Source organism: Canis lupus, chromosome 15 (genome assembly GCF_048164855.1).
Source record: "Canis lupus baileyi chromosome 15, mCanLup2.hap1, whole genome shotgun sequence".
Taxonomy (NCBI): domain Eukaryota; kingdom Metazoa; phylum Chordata; class Mammalia; order Carnivora; family Canidae; genus Canis; species Canis lupus.
Genome location: NC_132852.1, coordinates 60,697,401 through 60,716,901, shown reverse-complemented (window position 1 = coordinate 60,716,901; position 19,501 = coordinate 60,697,401). Strand labels below are relative to the sequence as shown.

The 19,501-nt window shown below is 61.0% G+C and overlaps 1 protein-coding gene across 2 annotated transcripts in view; it reads right to left on the bottom strand.

The window, feature by feature from the left end:
• Window positions 1-760: 760 nt before the first annotated feature.
• The window catches only part of LOC140605339 (adenylate cyclase type 1), a 102,808-nt gene continuing 84,067 nt past the window's right edge, over window positions 761-19,501 (bottom strand). For both annotated transcript variants that reach the window (XM_072777625.1, XM_072777626.1), the window contains 6 exons: window positions 17,329-17,445; window positions 16,605-16,751; window positions 16,144-16,242; window positions 11,539-11,653; window positions 10,293-10,417; window positions 761-8,319 (listed from right to left, as the gene is read on the bottom strand). In XM_072777625.1, coding sequence (XP_072633726.1) covers window positions 7,981-8,319; window positions 10,293-10,417; window positions 11,539-11,653; window positions 16,144-16,242; window positions 16,605-16,751; window positions 17,329-17,445 — 942 coding nt within the window. In that variant the 3' untranslated portion in view covers window positions 761-7,980. The remainder of the gene's footprint in view (window positions 8,320-10,292; window positions 10,418-11,538; window positions 11,654-16,143; window positions 16,243-16,604; window positions 16,752-17,328; window positions 17,446-19,501) is intronic.

Genomic DNA, 19,501 nt, shown 5'->3' with positions numbered 1-19,501 from the left:
CTCGGGGTTGTCAGAGGAGGTGCCGCCCCGCCCGCCTTCCCTCCCTCCCTGCTGACGGGGCTGGGGCTAGGGCCCTATAGGGTGTGCCCAGCCTGGGCCATACTCTCGCTCTCGTGTTCTGCAGGGTCTGGCCCAGTCCCTCCCCAGGCAGGGAGACACCTGTCCCCTCCCATCTCCTCCCGTCCCCTCCCTTTCCCTCCTGTCCCCTCCCATCCCCAGCAGCTGGGGGGGGGGGGGGGTTGTCCCTGTACCAGTCCTGCTTCTCTTGCCTGCCATGTGGGGGTAGGAGGTGGCTTCCCCGGACATTGGGGGTGTCCCAGTGGGGTGGCCCGGCAAGTCCTTCCTGACACTGCGGTCCAGGGCCTCGCAGCCCCTCCCGAGCCTGGCCCCGACCTTGTCCTGACTGTGGCCCGACCTTGGCCCGTGGAACTTGGCTTTAGGGAACAGCCTGGCTCCACCTGCTGTCCCCCCACCGGCCCCTGCCATCCACCCTTGGTTTCATTCAACCAGGTTCCCTGCCCGGGAGGACACGGCTTGGTCTGAGGACGGCAGGCGGTACGAGTCACCCTCCCGGGGCCCTGGCTGGGAGCAGAGGCCTTCCCCCCACCCCCGCGGCCGGCGGTGGGTGCAGCAGCAGAGCCCGGCCAGGAGTCCCCCGCACCCACACGGGAGGGGCCCACAGTCTCCCGCAGGCAGGCGTGTCTTCCGCACCCTCCCCCCCTCCACCACCCCGTGGTGCTCGGTTAGGACGACCGCAGGGTTTAGTCAAGCAATTTTTTTTCCCTTTATTTTTGTTAAATAAGATTCCAGAAAGTATAGTGCAAACACTCGGTAGAAAAGTCGCAATTAAGAAATGTACATTCACGTTAACATTTCAGTCCGTTCACTGGTTCGTTAATAAAAATAGGACCAATTATTGGGTGACTTGTCTAGGTCGGACAATCTTGGAAAAGACTGGAAGGAACAGTGTGGGGTTGACATAAAAATAGACCCGTATTGATTATACAAATCTATTGAGAGAAGCCACCCGGTGACAGTGAGCTGCCATCATCTGACCCCGTCACCCGGGTCCATGTCTGGAGAGCTGTTCTCGAGCACTGGCGGGGAGCGTGTCCCCCGGCCCACCTGCCCCGCATCCCCGAGGGCTCGGCCACGCCCAGCCCAACACGGACGGCGCAGGGGCCCACCCGGCCTTTCACGGCGATCACCAAACTCCGGGGGGTGGGGGGGTGCTGGGGTTTACCTTCAGCGAGAATGGAAGCTACTCGAGGTGGTGGCGACCGTTACGTCATCTTCCTTGTGCAACACGGCCAGCGGTTGTGCCGTCGTGTGGCCAGCGGGCGGGGGCCCCAGGCTGTGCTGTGTCTCGGGGACGCTCTGCGGCCAGCCGGCAGATGGCCCGAGGCGGGCCTGTCCCTCCCTGCATGTGCATGCTGCGTGTTTACGTTCACGGTGGGCTTCACACACACGGGGTTTCACGGCATGCAATTCTGAGTGCGTGTGGTGTGCAAGCCCGTGGTTTGCACAGGGTGAAGGCAAGACCGCCCCCCGCCCCGGGACTGACACTCGGGAGTGTGGGCTCCTCGGTGTGTGCGAGAAGGGGGGGTGGGCTCCCTCGGGATTCCCGCCACTAGGGACGCTCCCCTGAGACGTGGGCTTCGTGCCCAGGGCCCGGGGGCTGCTGGTGGAGGCAGGAAACAAGTTCTGGCTGCTGGTGGGCCCGTGGCCCGCGCCATGAGGAGCGAGAGCCCACGGACACGGCGCTGCGAGTGGCTGCTCCGCAGACCGTCCGCACAGCACGTGCGGCGGCGAGCCCTGGAGGCCCCCCAGATCTCTCGGGCGGCTGGTCCTGGACGACCCCTCTGTTTAGACCTCAGCTCTCAGCAAACGAGGAGAGCTTCAGAGGTCCGAGCGGAAGAAGCCGAAGGAGCCAGTTTCCTACCAGCCTCCTCAATCCCCATCTTGCCTTCCCCACGTTCTCCGGAAAACCTGCCCTTGGCTGTCCCCCAACCCGCAGGAGGGGACACTGGCCACCCACCCGGGGCCCGGGGCCCGGGGCGTGAGGCACCGGATGGCTGCACCGCCAAGCGAGACAGAGCAGAGACAGCCAGCTGCACCCACAGCCTCCCGGGGCCCACGTGCCTCGGGCCTGGGACTTGGGGGCCACTGGGCTCCAGGTGTGCAGGGAAGCGTGTATGGTCTGGGGGCTCCTGGGGGCCCTCGTCGCCCTAGGTGATGCCAGAAGGCCCAGGCAACTGTCCTCCCTGCTGAAGGAGGCTCTGTGCTTTCCCAGGACAGACTGAGGCTGGAAAGTGGGACATGGTGGGGCTCCTGGGGCTGGCCTCCAGGGTCCTGGGGGGACCCACGGTTGGGGAGGCCGAGCCCGGGGCACACCCAGGGGTGGGCTGGGCGGCAAACCTCTCAGAACCAGCCTGCCAGGGGCCCCCCACTGCGGCGGGCCCCCGGGTGCAGACCATCACAACCAACGCAGGGTCGGCAAAGAGCCGCTGAGCACGGTGGAAACCAAGGCTTGGGACAGACAGGCCTGCCACTGTCCCTGCCCCGGGCATGGGTCCCGGCCCCGGCGCTGCGCTGTGGGGCTCGCTCAAGTCATGGCCTCTCTGGGCCTGAGGCCTCAGGACACCGCAGGGGCCGTGGGTGGTGACGGGTGCGCAGGGTGTGGGCGCTCTGTACATGGGTCTCAGTCACGGGGACCACGCGGGAATTCCAGAGGAGCCGCGTTTTCACTGCACATGCGGATGACCACTGGCCTTTCCTGCAGCTTTTGTGCGAACCTGCAGAACCCAGCGTGAGGCAGGGGCCACGCATAGATCTCATAAAGGACTAAAGGGCTGTTTCTAACCCGCCCCCCGCCAGTGGTGGTGACAGGTGGCTGCCCCCGCGGTCAGCACTGACGGCCAACGCGTGCTTCCGGACAACTGAGAACGTCACCCGAGGGGGCCCCTGTCCGTGGACGTCTGCACGGCAGAGGGACAGTGGACATGGCCTGGGGGCGGGGGCTCCAGCGTGGGCCAGGAGCAGCCGCGGGCAGGCCCAGGCTCCCTCCAGCCCTGCCTCGGGAATCCCCGCGCCCGTGCCCCCGGCCTCCCTGCCCAGCCTCCACAGGCACCAGAGGCCCAGGCAAAACCAAACTAAAAGCCGCTGCACGAAGGGGAGGTGACGCGCAGCGCCCGACACCCGGCGCCTCTGCGACGAACTGCACACGGACTCTGGGGGAAACATCCGGACAAGAGCCTTCGCTCCTCGCCGGGGCCGCTGCTGGGCCCGTGGCCACGTCCTGCCCTGGGCTCTCGGGCCGTCCCGCCGAATGCCCACCCAGGGCACTCTGCTCCCTGCACGCTCCCTCCATCTCGGGACACACAACTGCTTTTCACTTTGGTTACGCTAGACCGTGTGCACGTGTCCGCACATGCACCCTTGCACCCTTGCATATGCACACACACATGCATCCACACGCCAGATGCATACACGTGCACACCCGCCCACGTCCACACAGACAGGTGCACACCCACACGCATCCACATACACGCACACAGGTGCACACACAACACAAGCTCACACACACATGTCCACATAGACCATGTGCACACACATGCACACCCACACGCGTCTACATGCACACAGGTGCGCACGCACACCCGCACACGTCCACACAGACCATGCATACACACACATGCATCCATACATGCACACAGGTGCACACGCGACACAAGCGTGCACGCACACCTGCACACGTCCACACATGCGCACACACATGCACACCCACACGCATCCACATACACGCAGAGGTGCACACGCAACACAAGCGCGCACACCCCCCCGCACACATCCACACACGTGCACACCCCCTGCATGCGTGCACACCTGCACACACACAAACGCACGTACACACATGCACATATACACGCGTGTGCGCACACACAGCTGTGAGTAAAGCATGTCTCCAGCAGAGCAGTTAGTTTATCTCTGTGAACAGAGCTGGCGGGGAACAGGTGGATTATAACTTTGAAGGAAATCACGAAACGCAGGTGTACGAGTCGTTACCACGAGGCTGTTAGTGAAGTCCAGTCCCAGAATGTGGCCTCTGCTATCAGGTTGACGTCAATGAACCGGCCGTGGCGGTGACCCACGTGCCCCGGCACCACAAGATCGGCGTCCAGCGTGTGCACACACGGGCTGGCTTACGGAGCTGAGGCGTCCCTGGGAGCACCCTGAGGGCGGGGGGCCTGGGGCTGGGCACGCAGGGAGGAGCTAGGGGCCGCGGCCGGTTTGACGGCGCCCTGCCCCGCGCTGCCGGCCACACCAGGCCGCCCCGCCCACTCGGGCACCCTGGCACCCCTACGTTCTCACAGTCGTGGCTGCGAGGCCCCCACCGTCTTCGGTCACAGGGCCTGCCTGTGGCTCCTCCCCACCCACCATCATCATTCTCACAGAATCAGGGACCCCCCCCCTGCCCCCCAGGGGCCTGCCGGTCAGCAGCAGCCCCCCACCTCCTAGGTCCATCCTAGCAGAATCCCCGGCGGGGGCTTATGCACGAGGCTGAGCCACGCTGAGCCTTCCTGACCATCCACCCCTCGCCCTCCGGGACGGGAGGCCTCAGGCTGCCTGATTTCAACCCCCCAGCCTAAGACTCAGGAAGGCAAATGCAAACCCCAAGATACTGTGAAAAGAAAGGTCACATTTCCACGTGCCGGCCAGTCCCCCAGAGGGTGCTGGGCGCAGACTCCCCGCGTGAACCTACAGCTGGGGAGGCGGGGAGGCAGGATGTCCGAGCCTGGGGACGCGGCCATCCGCTCCAGCTTCCGGCCGGCCACCGTTTGCCCCTCATTGATTTCACCAAACCAAACATTTTGAAATCCACTGCCTCTGAGAAGATTGATTTTTTGATTTTTTTTTTTTTTTTGCTTTGTTAGTTTCGTCATGTTTTTAATTGAAGCCACTATAAAATTGGGTCAGGTCAGTTTCCGGGGTGACCTTCTACAGCGCTGACCGGAGCTAGCAGTGCTTAGAGGGCTGTTTGGTGCACGGCGGGCGTACGCCCCCTTCCCGACCACTGGGCGCCAGCAGGTGCACGTTCAGGAGGCAGCTCCCTCTCAGGCCCTGCCACACCGGGAGGGGCCGGCGGGACCCTGACTCAGGGAACTACAAGGACACACGCTGGAATGCACACGGGTCCGGGACAAATGCACAAGGCCGCTGGGACCCTTCCTCCTCGAGCCGCAGGACAGAGTGGGGGTTTCCTACCACTTCCAGGGTGCTGATGGGACAGGAGCACCGCAAGCCTATCGGGGGAAGCAGCATGTGGTGTCTCCGTCTGGGTCCTGTCCAGGCGCAGAGCCTGCACGCCAGGCAGGTTACCACGGAGGACGGGCGTCCTGGTCCCAAGGCACACCGCACCCCGCGGACACGTGGACATGGGGTTCAGAGGGTCACAGATGTGCACAGAGCTAGGCCTTCCTTGCCTCTCCCCTTCCTCGCCCCAAGGGTGACCCGAAGCACACCCCATGGAGGGAGGTGCCTGCGCGGGGTCTACAGGAGGAGCCGGGGCCCCCCGCAGCATGGCTGACCTCAGGCAAACCCCGTGCACATGGCTTGTGTTGGAATTAACGCATCTGCTTTGGACCAGGCTTGTCTCCACAGTTCAGTTAGTTATTGCTTCTAGTGACAGAAGGTGTCTGGAAGCCCTGGTGGCTCTGGAGTCTGCAAACCCGCAGGCTCCTGGCGCCTGGCCCGTGGGGGCTCACCCTGCAGGACGCAGACCCCAAGCAGCCCGGAAGGCCCCTGGAAGCGTCTGGAAGGTCGGAGCCGCCTCCTACTCTACTGAGGTTGGACATAAGCAGCACACTAGGGTGGCCGAGGGACATGCAGGCCCCCCCCAAAGTGCCGGGGCCTCCGCACGCTGGGATGTGGCCCCCTAGGAACGTCATACATCTGGGTGAAGCGTGCCATTTGCACGGGGGTCGGGCTGTTCTCAGTTTTGGTGGGAGTGAACAGGTGCCACTTGAAACAGTGCACTATTTACAGAGTGTCTTAAATCATTTAGACAGAACCCTACTCGACAGGCTAACGTCTGTCCGCAAACGCTGTACATGATCAAAAATAAATAAGGCAATATCATACAGTCTCATCACAAAGAAAGAGGAAGACGTCGTGCACCCGACCCCGAGGAACACTATAGCAGCTCCCGCGCCCTCGGGGTCGGCAGGGCCTGGACTGCTGATGACACAGGTGGAGGCTGGGGCCTCGCCACCATGGGAGGCTCCGGAGCTCCTGCTTCCATGGACCCCGGGTCCGGGCCCGGCGGGCAGGGCTGGGGGGCCGCTGAGAGTCTCACGGGCGTCCACGTGCTCCCGGTGTCTGCGGCATGTGTCTGCGGAGCCACCAGACCTCCCGTGGCTCGTGGCCAGGTCCCTGCACCTCTCAACAGCAACCTCATGCTCGGGCCGTCCTGACCACCCTGCCTCTGTGTCCACTTCGAGGGGACAGGTGGCCCCAGACGGCGCAGGACCCTGCGCCCAGCTGGAGACCCGTTGCCTCCATTCCACCTATAAAGTCACCCTTGCCACGTGACAGCACGTCCACGGGATGGGGGCCACGGTGCCGTCCACCGCCCCCCTGCGCTGCCCCGGCTGGAGGCTCGGCCACCACTAGCTGGCGGGCGCCGGGTCTCTGGGCCAGGTCCTCAGCCCTGCAGCCCGTGGGCCACATGCTCACAGGACTCCTGAGATGACTCGGTTTCCTCTGGAGGACTCACGCCAGGTCACTAAAGGCTGTGGGGGGCGTTGGCTGGGCCGCGGAGTCCTTCCCAGTGTGGTCACGGCCGTCGCTGGCCCAGCGCAGAGCCGTCTAACCCACCCGCTTCCGTCCTGAGTCCCATACCGCTGGCCTGTCCACGCACCCCCGGCGGCCGGCCGAGCTGGCTGCCCTGCAGAAGCCCCCGCCTGGCAACACGGGCCCCCGGGGAGGATGGCACGCCTCCCGGGCCCACGCGGGAGCAGCCCAGGGCCATCCTGGGGGCTCAACCAGAGCGAGCCCAGCCCTCCCTGGGGGCCACGCTGCCGTCCTCCCTGGGTCGGGGTCTACGGCCTGTCCTCCCCGTCCTTCCCCATGCCGGCCACCGCCCTGAGGCCCTAGCAGCACATCCCTGGGTCTGCACCTGTCGCACAGGAGGCCCCCGGAGCTCCCAGAGTCACCTGCGGCGCGCCCCCTGCAGACGCAGCCCCAAACTCACTCTGGAATCTTCTGCCCTGGGGAAGCCCTCTCTCGGGCATGAGGTTCGCTTGCGTCAATCCACGCGGGCGTGCGCTGTTGTGAGAAGAGCAGGGGCCCGAGAGGCCGAGCGGGACAAGGATGGTGGCACTGCCCGCCGTTCCTCCCCCAGCGAGGGGGGCCAGGGTCTGCGGGGCCGATGCCATCGGGGGTCGAGGGCAACGCAGAACGGCGGGCAGAGCAGGATGCTGGTCGTGACACGGAGGCGCGGCTTGGGACCCCAAGAATTCCAGAAGACCTGCCTCTGGCTCTCAGCAAACACGGGTCCCGAAGGAGGCCGGCGCCCCCGTCTGTGCAGCGGGGCTTCTCTGTTCCCACCGAGTCGCTCGTCACAGAGCCAGCCCCCCGCCCCCGGCTGCCGCAGGCCACACGCAGGCCTTGCTCCCGCTCTCCCGGCCACGGCTCCACGGCTCGGCGGAACCGAAGCCAGCAGCTGCAAAGGATGTTCTCAGGGTCTCAACGTCAGACGCCGAGCCAACCCCACGGAAGACAGGACCGAGCCGGCACGGTCCCCTGAAAGCCTCAGCATCCAGGCGGGCAGGGCTCCCCCTCGCCCGTCACTGCCCGGCTGCTTCGGGTCACGCCCGGGCGGCACCCCTTCTGCGGCCCAGCGTGGCCCCTGGCCCTGCTCCGTGGGCCGGGCTGGTCCCTGCTGGAGCGCCTCAGCCCCAGCAGCCGGCGTGGGTTCCGCTAAGCCTCCTTCCCCGCTGCTCTGGGGGGCAGGTGCTGGCCGTGGGGGCATGGGGGAAGCCCCGAGCCCTGCAGAGCCCCCAGCCCAGCTCGGACCGGGAGGCCGGCCATGGGGGCCACTGGGGGCGGGCCCGTGGCCAGTCTGGCCTGGAGGCCGGCTCGCCCGTAAGCGCACATCTTCCGCTCTGCGCCCAAGGACCTGGCCTGGGAGCCGTTCCCATCAGTCCGGCCTTCCAGGAAGTACGTAAGCATCTCGCCCTTGCCTTTCACGCTGACCTTCCCGCGGCACACGAAGCGGTACGTGCCCCTTCGCAGCAGCCGGTGAACCTCCTCCGTCACCTGCAGCAGAGGAAAGCAAGCGAGCGTCCCCCGGGGTCAGCAGGGGGCGACCCCAGGGGCAGGGCCACACAGCAGGTCCCTCCTGCACCCCCCGCGGCCTGTCCCCAACATCAAAGAGCGCCAGGGGACCCCAGGGCTGAGCCAGGGAAAGCAGCGCTCTCTGGGGGCGGGGGCTGGGGCGCCGCGTGCACGGCCAGGCTGGACGGGGCACGGAGAATGTGGCATCAGGCCAAGTGTGGGCCCCGTGGCGCCCCAGAGCCCAGCCAGAGCCCCGGACAGGGAGGAGCAGGACAGGCGAAGCTTTAGCGCTAACATCGGAGCCTCCCACTCGCTCTCACTTCTTGCAGGAAAGAGCCAAATGTCTAGCTTGGGCCCAGCAGAGCAGGGACGCGTAAGCGCAGCAATGATGGGGGTGCTCCTTAACACGGGGAGGGGAGTGCGTGGGGGCGCAGAAGGGGTGGTCTCAGGGCCAGGCGGCAGGCAGACCGGGGGCCCCGACGGAGGGACCGCAGCTTCCCCAACTGACAGGTGTCTGGCGCGCTCCCACCAGATGCTAACACCAGGGCCGAGGCAGGGGCAAGGCGCCCCGTCTGCACAGAGCTCCCCTGACGCGGTCCTCTGCGGACAACGGGGCTTTCGCGGGACAGCGGAGTGCTTTGTCCCTCGGGGTCCAGACACAGACACGCGGGGACACGGCGGCGTGGGGCGTGGGAGGGACTCCGCCCAGCACGCAGGGTGGCCTCCAGGGGGTCACGGGGCTTGTGGGACCCCGTGAGGCAGGCCCCTGGGTCAGTGTGGGCACACGGGGCCATGGTCGCCCAAAGCACCCTGTGGATCTCCCTACGCTCTTCCCTCCACGCAGGGACCTGCACACAGGGGTGTGGAAGGCCGGTCCCTGCGGTGTGGCAGGAGGACGGGAAGACCCGAAGGGGACATGGGGTGGGCACGTGGCTGGAAGCCCAGCACCTGGGGGGAGGCCAAGGCCGTGAGGGGGCCACACCTCGGGGAACGGCCTCGGGAGCCACAGTGGACAGCCCGGTCCTGAGCAGGGGAGGGGCTCGCTGGAATCCGAAGTTGGAAACTTGTAACTTCCACGTGGGCGTGGTTGGTGGCCGGCTGGAGGGTGAACGGGGCTTCGCCAAGGTCCCCGGACACGGAGGCAGGGCCAGGACTGGACACATGGACCCAGGAGAGCTGGGGGCCCGCACCCGGGGTTCACGCAGGTCTCGGATGACCTTCCCAGGCCTCAGGGCAGAGGAGCCCAGTGCTCACAGAGCGCCCTGCATCGACCATCCCAGCCCTGTGGGTCTCAAGAGCCCAGCCGCGGCCACACTGGGGGGTGGACAGGCCCCTTCTTCTCCCAAGGCCCCCAGGCCTGTTGTGTGCGCCCCTACAGAGCCAGGTTCACGGAGCTGGGAGGTCCTGAGGGCTGCCCACACCTGTGCAGGCTGGGGGGCAGCCCCAGTCCTGGAGCCTGGGGGGCTGGGGGGGTGCTACAGGGTATGAGGGCTGCCCACACCTGTGCACAGAGGAAGGGGCAGCCCCAGTCCTGGAGCCTGGGGGGCTGGGGGGGGGTGCTGCAGGGCATGAGGGCTGCCCACACCTGTGCACGGTGGGGAGGGGCAGCCCTGGTCCTGGAGCCTGGGGGGCGGGGGGCCCCCATACAGGGCCAGAGGGCTGCCCAGAGGCTCCCAGCCCAGCAGCGCTGGAAACCCAAGGAAGCCGGTCCGTGTAAGGTGGGCAGGGTCCAGGATGCCGGGCGGCTCCCTGCCGTGACAGGACCCCAGCGCCCGCCGCACCTGGCCTCTGCACAGGGCCCACCCCGCGGCCACGGGCACAGCAAGGAGTACTCAGGCGGACGCCGGCCTAGCCTGCGAGGTGTCCCTGCCGCGCAGCAGGTGGCAGGGAAGGGAGCCCGGGCTGGCCCTGCCCCCGCCTGCAGGCCGGCACCGCGGGCACTGCCAGGAGCTCACCTGGATTCTGCCCTGAACGCCGGTGCTGTCCATCCGACTGGCCACGTTGACCGTGTTTCCCCAGATGTCGTACTGTGGCCTTCGGGCCCCGATCACCCCGGCCACCACAGGGCCCACGTTGATGCCTGGAAGACAGCCGCGGAGTGCCGTCAGCAGCCGCCCCTCCCGGGGTCGTGGATTCCCAGGGTCCCCAAGCACAGAGCCCCTCCCGGAGCGGGGACCCACCACGCTGGGAAGAGGCCTCTGCTCCCACACAGAGCCCCGGGCTCCCGGCACCGTCCTGACCCGCACTCATGGTCCCGTTTCCTGGAACAGTGGCCCCGCGCGGAGCCTGCTCTGGGAGGCCTGTAGGACGGCAGCGTGCGGCCCGCAGGCCCCTTCTAGAAGGGACGGTCGCTCCCAACGGTTTCCCAGGCTGGGAACCCGCAGGCGTTCATCGTGTGCAGCCCAGAACTGTTCAGTCTTTCGGGATGCTCCCACGTGGGGTGCAGAAGCCCCCTTCTGTTTACGAGACCTGCCTTGCAACGGGGCTCCCCGGCCCTGCTGACGCCACGCAGTGTCCCCGTTCTGTACCTGCGCAGACTTTTCTGGGCTAGCCCGGGGATGCTAGTGCTCTCAGTCACTGGCATGGTCAGCGGCCCAGACCCCACAGTGAGGGGGGGCGCTGGGGCTGACCCGGGACGGGACAGGAGCCCGAGGGGCCACTCCCCCCGCGTCTGCTGGGGCACGGACCCCGCAGAGCCTGCCTGCTGGCTGGAAGGGCCTGCGCTCACAGCCGGACGGATCCCGCCGCAGGGGGAGCAGCATCTGTGTCTCCCGACACGTGGAGCTCCAGCCCGAGGACAGGCCGGAGGGCGGCACTCGGGGGATGGGCACCAGGACTCAGCTGCGCTCAGCCCCAGAGCACCCCTCACTCCGGCCGACCCCCACTCTGGCCGACCTCACACTCAGTTCTTAGGTTTTTTTCTGAATTTAGAACCACCACAAGCACCCACTTGGGAGCACCCTCCTCCAGCCACACGTGGACTCCGGTGTTTCTAGGGCACCCCTTTGGGTCCTAAGACCTAGGTGCCAGCTTCCAGAGGCAGCGGTCCCTGCGTTTCCAGGCCTCCCCCGCCCCCCAAGGCCTGAGCCTCCTTCCTGGGACCCAGACGTTGGTGGCGGGGGGGTGGGGGGTGGGCAGGGGGTTTGGTGGGGGCACGTGGAGGCCACCGGCCCGGGTGGGTGGGAGCCCACAGACACCTACCGACGCGGAGCACGAAGTCGTTGTAAGACTGGTAGTTGATTTCATCCAGGACGTCGAACATCTCAATGGCGAAGTCCGCCAGCGTGCTGAGGTGGGAGGAGATGCACTTCTTTGCCTGCACACGAGCGGACGGAGGTTACCACGGGGCGTGTGCGAGGGCAAGTCTGGGGGCCGGGGACACTCGGCAGGTGCCCCGCCGTGCCCCCGGGGCAATCAGGGACCTGACCCCACATGCACGACAGCGCCCACCGCCCACGGGCTGGGTGCCCGCCTGGCATCAGCCCCTGGACGCACTGGACCCCACTGTGGGCAGGGGCGAGGGGTGGGGGCAGCCACGGTGAGCGACACCAGGCGCCACGGCCGGCCTGTCGGGGTCCAGTCTCCCCACACATGGAGCCCGAGGCTCTCACGACTTTGTGCTATTAGCACGGCCTCTCGAGTGTAAAACGACGACGACCGTCCACTTTTCCCTTTAGGCAGGAGCCCCGCAGGCTGCCCTCCCTCACTCAGGCCCCCTCCTGACCCCCTCCTGCATCAGGAGCTTCGGTAACCGTCAAAGCGCCCCCAGTGACCCACGGGGTAAGTCCGCAGGGTACACGAGGCCTCGCTGCGCGTGTGTACATCCCGTGCGTTCCCACAGAGGCAGGATTCCCTGCACCCACAACCGTAGTTTAACACAAAGCAGCTCCACTGCCCGCCCCTGGTGCCCAAGCCCGCGTGTTTGTCCCCCGCCCCTGGCACCCCCGGCCCCTGGGCCTTCCGCTGTGTCTATAACTGTACCTCTTCCAGAATGTCCCATAAATGGAATCCTAGAGTATCAGCCTTTTCAGGTGGGCTTCTCGCCTCAGTGACTCGCACCCCAGGCCGCTCCACAGCTTTTCCGAGCTCCCTCCTGGTTAGCGCCAAGTAACGTTCCCTTTCTGGATGGGCCACAGTGGGTCGATCATCTGCTCACCCAGCGAAGGGCATCCTGGTTGCTGGCGAGCTCCGGCGATCACGCATAGAGCTGCTGTGAACATCCACATCAGGTGCTCACGCGGGCACGGGGGGTCGCCTCCTGGGGTAAATGCCAAGGCGCGTGGCCGCAGGATCGCACGGTAAGAGGATGTTTAGCTCCGGGAGAAACGGCCAGCCTGTCCTCTGGGTGCCCCCTCGGCATCCCCACAGCAGTGAGTGCTCCGGCCCCTCCACGTCCTCGCCAGCCCGGAGCGTCCTCGCCAGCCTGGGGCGTCCTCGGGGCTCTGGGTCTGGGCCCTTCCGGTCCTTCATCTGCATTTCCCCGATGACACGTGATACAAAGCATCTCTGTATGCTTCACTCGTCCCATGCACCTTCTTCAGCTCTTTTGCACACTTTTTAATCGGGTGGTTTGTTTTCTTACTTGTTGCATTTTAAGATTCTCTGTACATTTCATTCTTACTTTTTTTAAGTCGGCTCCACACCCAACGTGGAGCCCAATGCAGGGCTTGAACTCACCACCCTCAGATCAAACCCTGAGCTGAGATTAAGAGTCAGACACTTCGCCAGCTGAGCCACCCAGACACCCCAGGAGTTCTTTCTGTATTTTAGGTCCAAGTCCTTTACAGAATTTTAAATTCTTAATTACATCCAACATAACCATGTTTTCTTCCATGGATCATGCCTTTGGGGTTGTATCTAAAAACTCATCAAGGTCACCTACATTTCCTCGTAGGTTATCTTCTAGATGTATGATACATCTGCTTTGACGTGGAGGTCTGTGACCCATTTTGAGTTGATTTCACACATCTTGCATTAACATCTATCTAAACATGGAGAGACGTGCAGCTGTCCCAGCACTGTTCCCTGAAGGCTGCTGTTGCTCCACTCGCTCTTCCGCCAGAGATCCGTTGCCTCTACTGGTGGAGGGTCCCCGTCTGGGCTCTCTACTCGGTTCCACCGATCCAGTCGTCTCTTCTTCCCCGACACCACACCGTTGATCATGGCACCTTTCCATTCGACCCTGAGGTCGGCGGGATCGGTCCTCCGACTCCTTTCTCTTTCTGCTGTACTACGTTACCCTACTCCGGGTCTTCCATCTCCGTGTGATGTCAGACTACAGGGTTTTTGTAGATGTTCTTTATCCAGTTGACAAGGTTTCCGTTTGCAGAGTTTGCTCACTTGAATTCAAAAAATTATCATTTTTTTTTAATCAAGTATGAGCATTCGATTGGTCAATGGTTGTTCTGCATCAACTGACATGATCACACGATCTCTCTTCTCTAACCTGTTGATCTAGTAGATTTCAGTAACTTTTTTAAATGTTATACCAGCCTTGGCGTCTTGAATGAATCCACCTTGTGTGTGGTCTATTGTTCTTTTCATACAATGTTGGATTCAACCGGCTAATGATTGCTGAGGACTTACACGTCTCTACTCGTGAGAAATACTGGCCTGTGATCCTCCTTCCTTGTCATTCCTTTATCTGGTTTTCATGTTACCGTAATACTGGACTCACAGAATGAGTTAGAAACTTCTGCTTTCCGGAAGAGATTTTGGAGAACCGCTATAGTTTCTTCCCTAAATGTTCAGTGAAACATTCCTGTTCTTCCTCCAAACATGCTGTTTTGGAAGGTTACTAGTTATTGATGCAATTTCTTGAATAGATATGGGCCTGTTAAGATTTTTTACTTCCCCCTTGTCAGAGTTTTGGTAGGTTGTGATTTTCGGGGCATTGGTCCATTTGATCTAAATCATCACACTTGTGGGCACAGAATTATTCCTTTTTTTTTTAACAGAATTATTCCTAACATACCTTTTCATCCTTTTATTGCGCATTGGTTCAGTACAACTGGCCCGACTTTCATTTCTAATATTAGTAACTTGTTTTTTTTCTCATTTAGCATAGCTAGAAATTATCAACTTATGGGTTTTTCAAACAGCCAGCTTTTAGTTTCATTGATTTCCTTTTTTAAAAAAGATTGTATGTATGTATGTATTTATTTATTTAGAGCATGAGTGGGAGGAGGGGCAGGGGCAGAGGCAGAGGGAGGATTTCAAGCAGACTCCTCACTGAGCACAGAGCCTGATGCAGGGCTCGATCTCACTACCCTGAGATCATGCTCCGAGCTGAAATCAGGACTCAGACTCTTCACTGACTGAGCCACGCAGGCGCCCCATCATTGCTTTTCTTTAATACTTGCTTTCAATTTCATTAATTTGTGCTTCCCCTCTCCCATGCTTATCAGAGGCTTATACTGTTCTTTCTGTAGTTTCCTAAAGTGGAAGCTTACATGGTTGATTTTGGATCGTTCCTCTTTTCTAATATATGACTTCAACAACATAAATTTCCCCCTAAGAGCTGCTTTTGCTGCATCCCACAGACCTTGATAAACTGCATGTTCATTTAGTTCAAAACATTTTCAAAACTTCTAATATTTCTTCTTTGATTCACGTCATTTAGACAAGTGTTGCCTGATTTCCAAATATTCTGGGATTTACCAATTCTTTCCCTATCAACAGATGTCTAGTTAAATTCCATTCTGTTCTGAGAACATACTTTACAAGATTTCAACTGTTTTAAAGTTGTTGAGGTATGTCTCGGAGCCCAGAATATGCTCTATCTTGGTAAAAGCTCCACATGAGCTTGAGAAGAATGTGGGTTCTGCTGTTGTTGGATGAAGCTGTCTGCAGATGCCAATTCTATCTAGGTGCTTAATGATGCTGTTCACACTCCAACCACCTTTGCAGATGCACAGCCCACGGGATCTGCCAATTACTAAGAAGGGTGCTGCAGTCTCCAACTATAAGAGTGGGTTCATCTAGTCCCACTCATGGTTCCATCTGTGTTTTACTTTGTGTATTTTGACACACTGTTGTTAGGTGCATGCATGTTGAAGACTGTTACATCCACCTGGAGAACTGACTCCTTTATCATTCTGTAGTCTCCCTCCCTTTATGTGTCTGATAATTTTTCTTGACCTGAAGTTTGCTGCATCTGAAATTAAAATTGCTACTTGAATTTTGTTTTATTAGCGCTAGAACGGGATCTCCTTCTACATCCTCCATTTTTAAGGTATCTGTGTCTTTACATTTAAAAGGTATTTCTTGTGGCAGATACAGTTGGGTCTTGTGGTTTTGCCCACTCTGTCTCTTTTAATTGGCATATTTACATTTGCATCTAAAGTAATCATTGATATAGTCGGATTAGTACCTCTTGTATTTGTGACCGTTTTCCATTCATTGCATTTCTTTTTACATCTTCCTTTCTTTCCCCGCCTCTTTTTTAAGGGGCAACCTGAGGACTTTATTCACAGTTCTGCACTGGGGGAGGGGAACACTCCGTGGTGCTGAGCTGGCAGGACTGGGGTGCAGCTGGTGGGGAGGGGGCAGGGCTGGTGAGGAGGGGATCAGTGGGGCGGGCAGGGCAGGGCCAGAGGAGGCCCCCGGGACAGGCCTCGTGCTGACTTTCCCTGGGAGACTGTCTGGAGAAAGCTGGCCCCTGAATGGACAGCCCACAGGCCACTGCCCTGACCCAGTGCTGTGCTGACTGGGGCTCAGAGCAGGGAATCTGCCCAGAATCTCAAAGAAGCTTGGGACAGAGCTGAGACCCAGTTCCTGAGCAGCAAAGCCCTGGATAGCACTCACCTTGGTCCCGGTTGTGGGTGCCAGCCCCACCGCAGCCATGTAGGTGCTCCCGATGGTCTTGATCTTCTCCAGGTCCTTGTAAAAGTCTTTGTCCATGAGCTTTGTTTAAAACACAAAAGTGTTAAATGTGATGTAACATCTGAGAGAAGCCACTGCAGGAGCAACCCCAGCACAGAAGAGTCTGTTCTGGGAAGCAGAGGGTCTCTTCTGTTGTGGGCACCAGACAAGGTCGAGGCTGATGTGAGGGGCACCAGCAAGGGCGTGGAAAAGAGGTAGGGGACGGAGGCCAGCACCCACCACCAGAACTCAGTGCCTGCAGGCCCTTCTCCATGGCGAGGATCAGTTTGGACCCCCAAGGGGACCGAATGCATGTGCTTCCTCCCAGCAATGTGTGCGGGGAATGCGCCACATTCCAGGGCACCATTCAGGAGTGGTCCTCAGGGGACGGCCGGCACCCTCACCTCGTCAAAGTCAGCGATGATCTCATTCAGGAGGCGCAGACACTCCACGCCCATGTTGTTGCCATCCAGCTCGATGTAGAAGTCGTCAAAGTTGGGGATGGAGGCGAACATGACGCCCACCTGCGAGTAGGACTGGTAGTACAGGTCCTGGAGGCAAAGGTCAGGTCAGCGGCGTGCCAGGCAGCGCGGCGGGTGCGTGAGGGGGCGGCAGGGAAGGACCGGGGCCTGCCGAGCTACCCCGGCCAGCGGGAGGAACAGGATGCCCTGGAAGCTATGTACGGTCAGAGACGGCCAGCCTGAGCCTTGGGCTCTGCACCTTTAGGATCTAAACTGCTGACTGAGCCTCTTTATTTTGGAGTCAGCATTAGTGGGTCCCGCTCTGTGGGTGGTTGCAGAGCTTCACTCAGCAGGCCGCCCGGCTGGCCCGAGCACGGGTCCCCGGAAGCCCATTCTCCCCCATGTGGGGTGACAGGCGCTCTGCTCTCTCCCGGGACAAGGACTTCCTTGCCCTGGAGCCTCCTGAGGTCTGGCCCCTGCCTGCTGCCCGTGGAGCCCACTCAGCCTCGGTGTGGCCCGGGCTCAGCAACAGCCATGCTTTGCGATCTTAAGCAGAGAAGTGGGGGGCACGTCCCTCTGGGTGGGAGCTCCAGCCACAGGCCTGTGACCCCCCCTCCGCCCTGGGGGCAGCTGCTCAGTGGGGCGGGAGCCAGGAGCAGGTGCTCACCATGTTCCGGGGGTTGGACATGAGGAAGTGCTGAGCTACGTGGGCCGGCAGGAGGTTGAAGAGAATCCTCTTGTTGTCCAGCTTCACCCTCTCCATGTCATCCCTCTCTTCCTCTGCCTGGGGGACAGACCCTCCGTCACCCACCGGCTTCTTCCCCTTGCTCGTTACTCCCAATGGCCGCCTCTCCCAGACCAGGCTGAGCACGTCCCCAGCCCCTTCCAGCCTGGCCTTGCGTGGGCATCACCTGGTAGCAGAACCAGCAGTCCAGCCAGGCTCCCACCTTGAGCTTTGATGGGGCTCCTCAGCCCCTCCCTCCCGGGTGGCATCTGACGCCCTGGACTGCCTTCCCCGGGCCTGCTGAGTCAGCTCAACCAGACCTCTGGCCCCTGACGTCTGCCCTTCGTATTTCTCTCTGCTGGCCCTGACCTGCTCCTCGGCGATGAACCCCACCTGCCTATGCTGCACCTGTCCCCTGGCTCTAAATGACATCTGCCTCACCACTGTTAGCGAGGGCCATGAATTACCTTTCCTACAGCACCCAGGTCTTTCCAATCATCCAAACTAAACTCCAAGGGTGCTGATCCCTGGTCTACAAGCCGCCTCTTCACCCCCCAGAGCTCCTCTTCTCCAGGCAGAGCGGCTACATCGTCACAGGGATCCAGAGGAGCCACAGATTTCTGGGTAAGTCCCCACCCTGATCAGCTGTAACCTCCACAGGACAGATAATGGGGGGCTCCACTCCATTTCTAAAGTACACTCCCCACCACCTTCTGGGACCCAGACACCTGTAGCAGCTCTGAGGCACGAGCCTGCTCCCAGGTCATGCTGCCCCCCAGGCAGCCCCTGATGTGCCCTAGAACATTCATGGGCACTGCCACTTGTGTCAGTCACTCAGGATGCCCACAGCCAGGCAGGCAGCCCCATTTCCTCTAGAATCTCCCCACTTCCAGCAGGATTCACATCCTGGGCACTGAGACAGGGAGACCTGTGGGGACCTGGGGTTGGGAACAGATGCAGCACCAATGGAGCTCGGCTGGGTATAGGCTCATGGGAGCAGGGGGCGAAGGCCAAGGGGGTCCCGTGGCTATGCTGCTGGGGAGGTGAAGGTCCTCTGAGCCTCAGGGCCTTGCACAGAGTAATGAAACCAGCATCCACAGCTCCGCCCATGAGCTGAAGCAACCAGAGGGCCATTGGTCATTCACTCTAGCTCCCAAACCTGGCCCCCAGCCTGACCTGAGAGAGGCCATTTGAGGAACATTTCAAGGGCTGCATCAGCCCTGTGGACACTGGCCTTTAGGGGTGCTAACAGTGGCAGAGCGATGCCTCATCGGGAGCCTGCAGCCTGGTGATCAAAGCTGGGGCTTGGAGGCCCCACTCCGCACTTCCTGTCTTGCATCATGGCCAGGTGACATGCCCCATCTTCCTCATCATAAAGTGGATGGAAGGTCCTCAGTTTTAGGGCCCTGCTCTTACTTATCAAGGCTTTGGAGCATGTTTACTACCTGCTAAGCCTGGAACCATCCGCTCCTATTAATTCAGTACAACATCTACCAGTTATAGTGAGAAGCAGTGACTCCCAGAGGCAGAGCTGCAGAAGCTTGGCCTGAGGAGGAAGATGCATGGACCATAGGGGAGGGCGCAGCCAGGATGAGGGGCCCGGTCAGCAGCCCTAGGCCTCCTCTGGGGGCTGTGCTGGGAAACCACCATGGGTGGTCCACTGGTCCATTAGTTATCAAGGAGCCTGGCGATGGGATGGGCTTCATCCTCCTCCTCACAGCATGCAGTCAGGCAGCAGGGGGCACAGGAGAAGGAGCCCAGAAGCTACAAGACCCGGTGGAGATGGGCTAAGCTGTCCTCTGTGGAAGGGAGGCTGCGGCCATGGGAAAAATGGAGGCATCAGAAGGAAGCCAGGAACCCCTCCTAGGAGCATGCAATTCATTACCTGTCAACGGGTGTGCAATGACTGACACAAAAGAAAGTTTTTTACAGGATAAGATAAAGACGAAGTAAATATTTTTAAGATGGCAGTTTTATTTGCTAATGGCACTAACCATTTTGCTCTCCCCAAAATATTGTCAGTGTTGAAGAAAGCAACGTAAGTGAATGCACTTCAACTGTGTAAAATAAAAGAATCTTGGTTTATCATTTTGTGATCAAAAACTTTAGTTCAAAA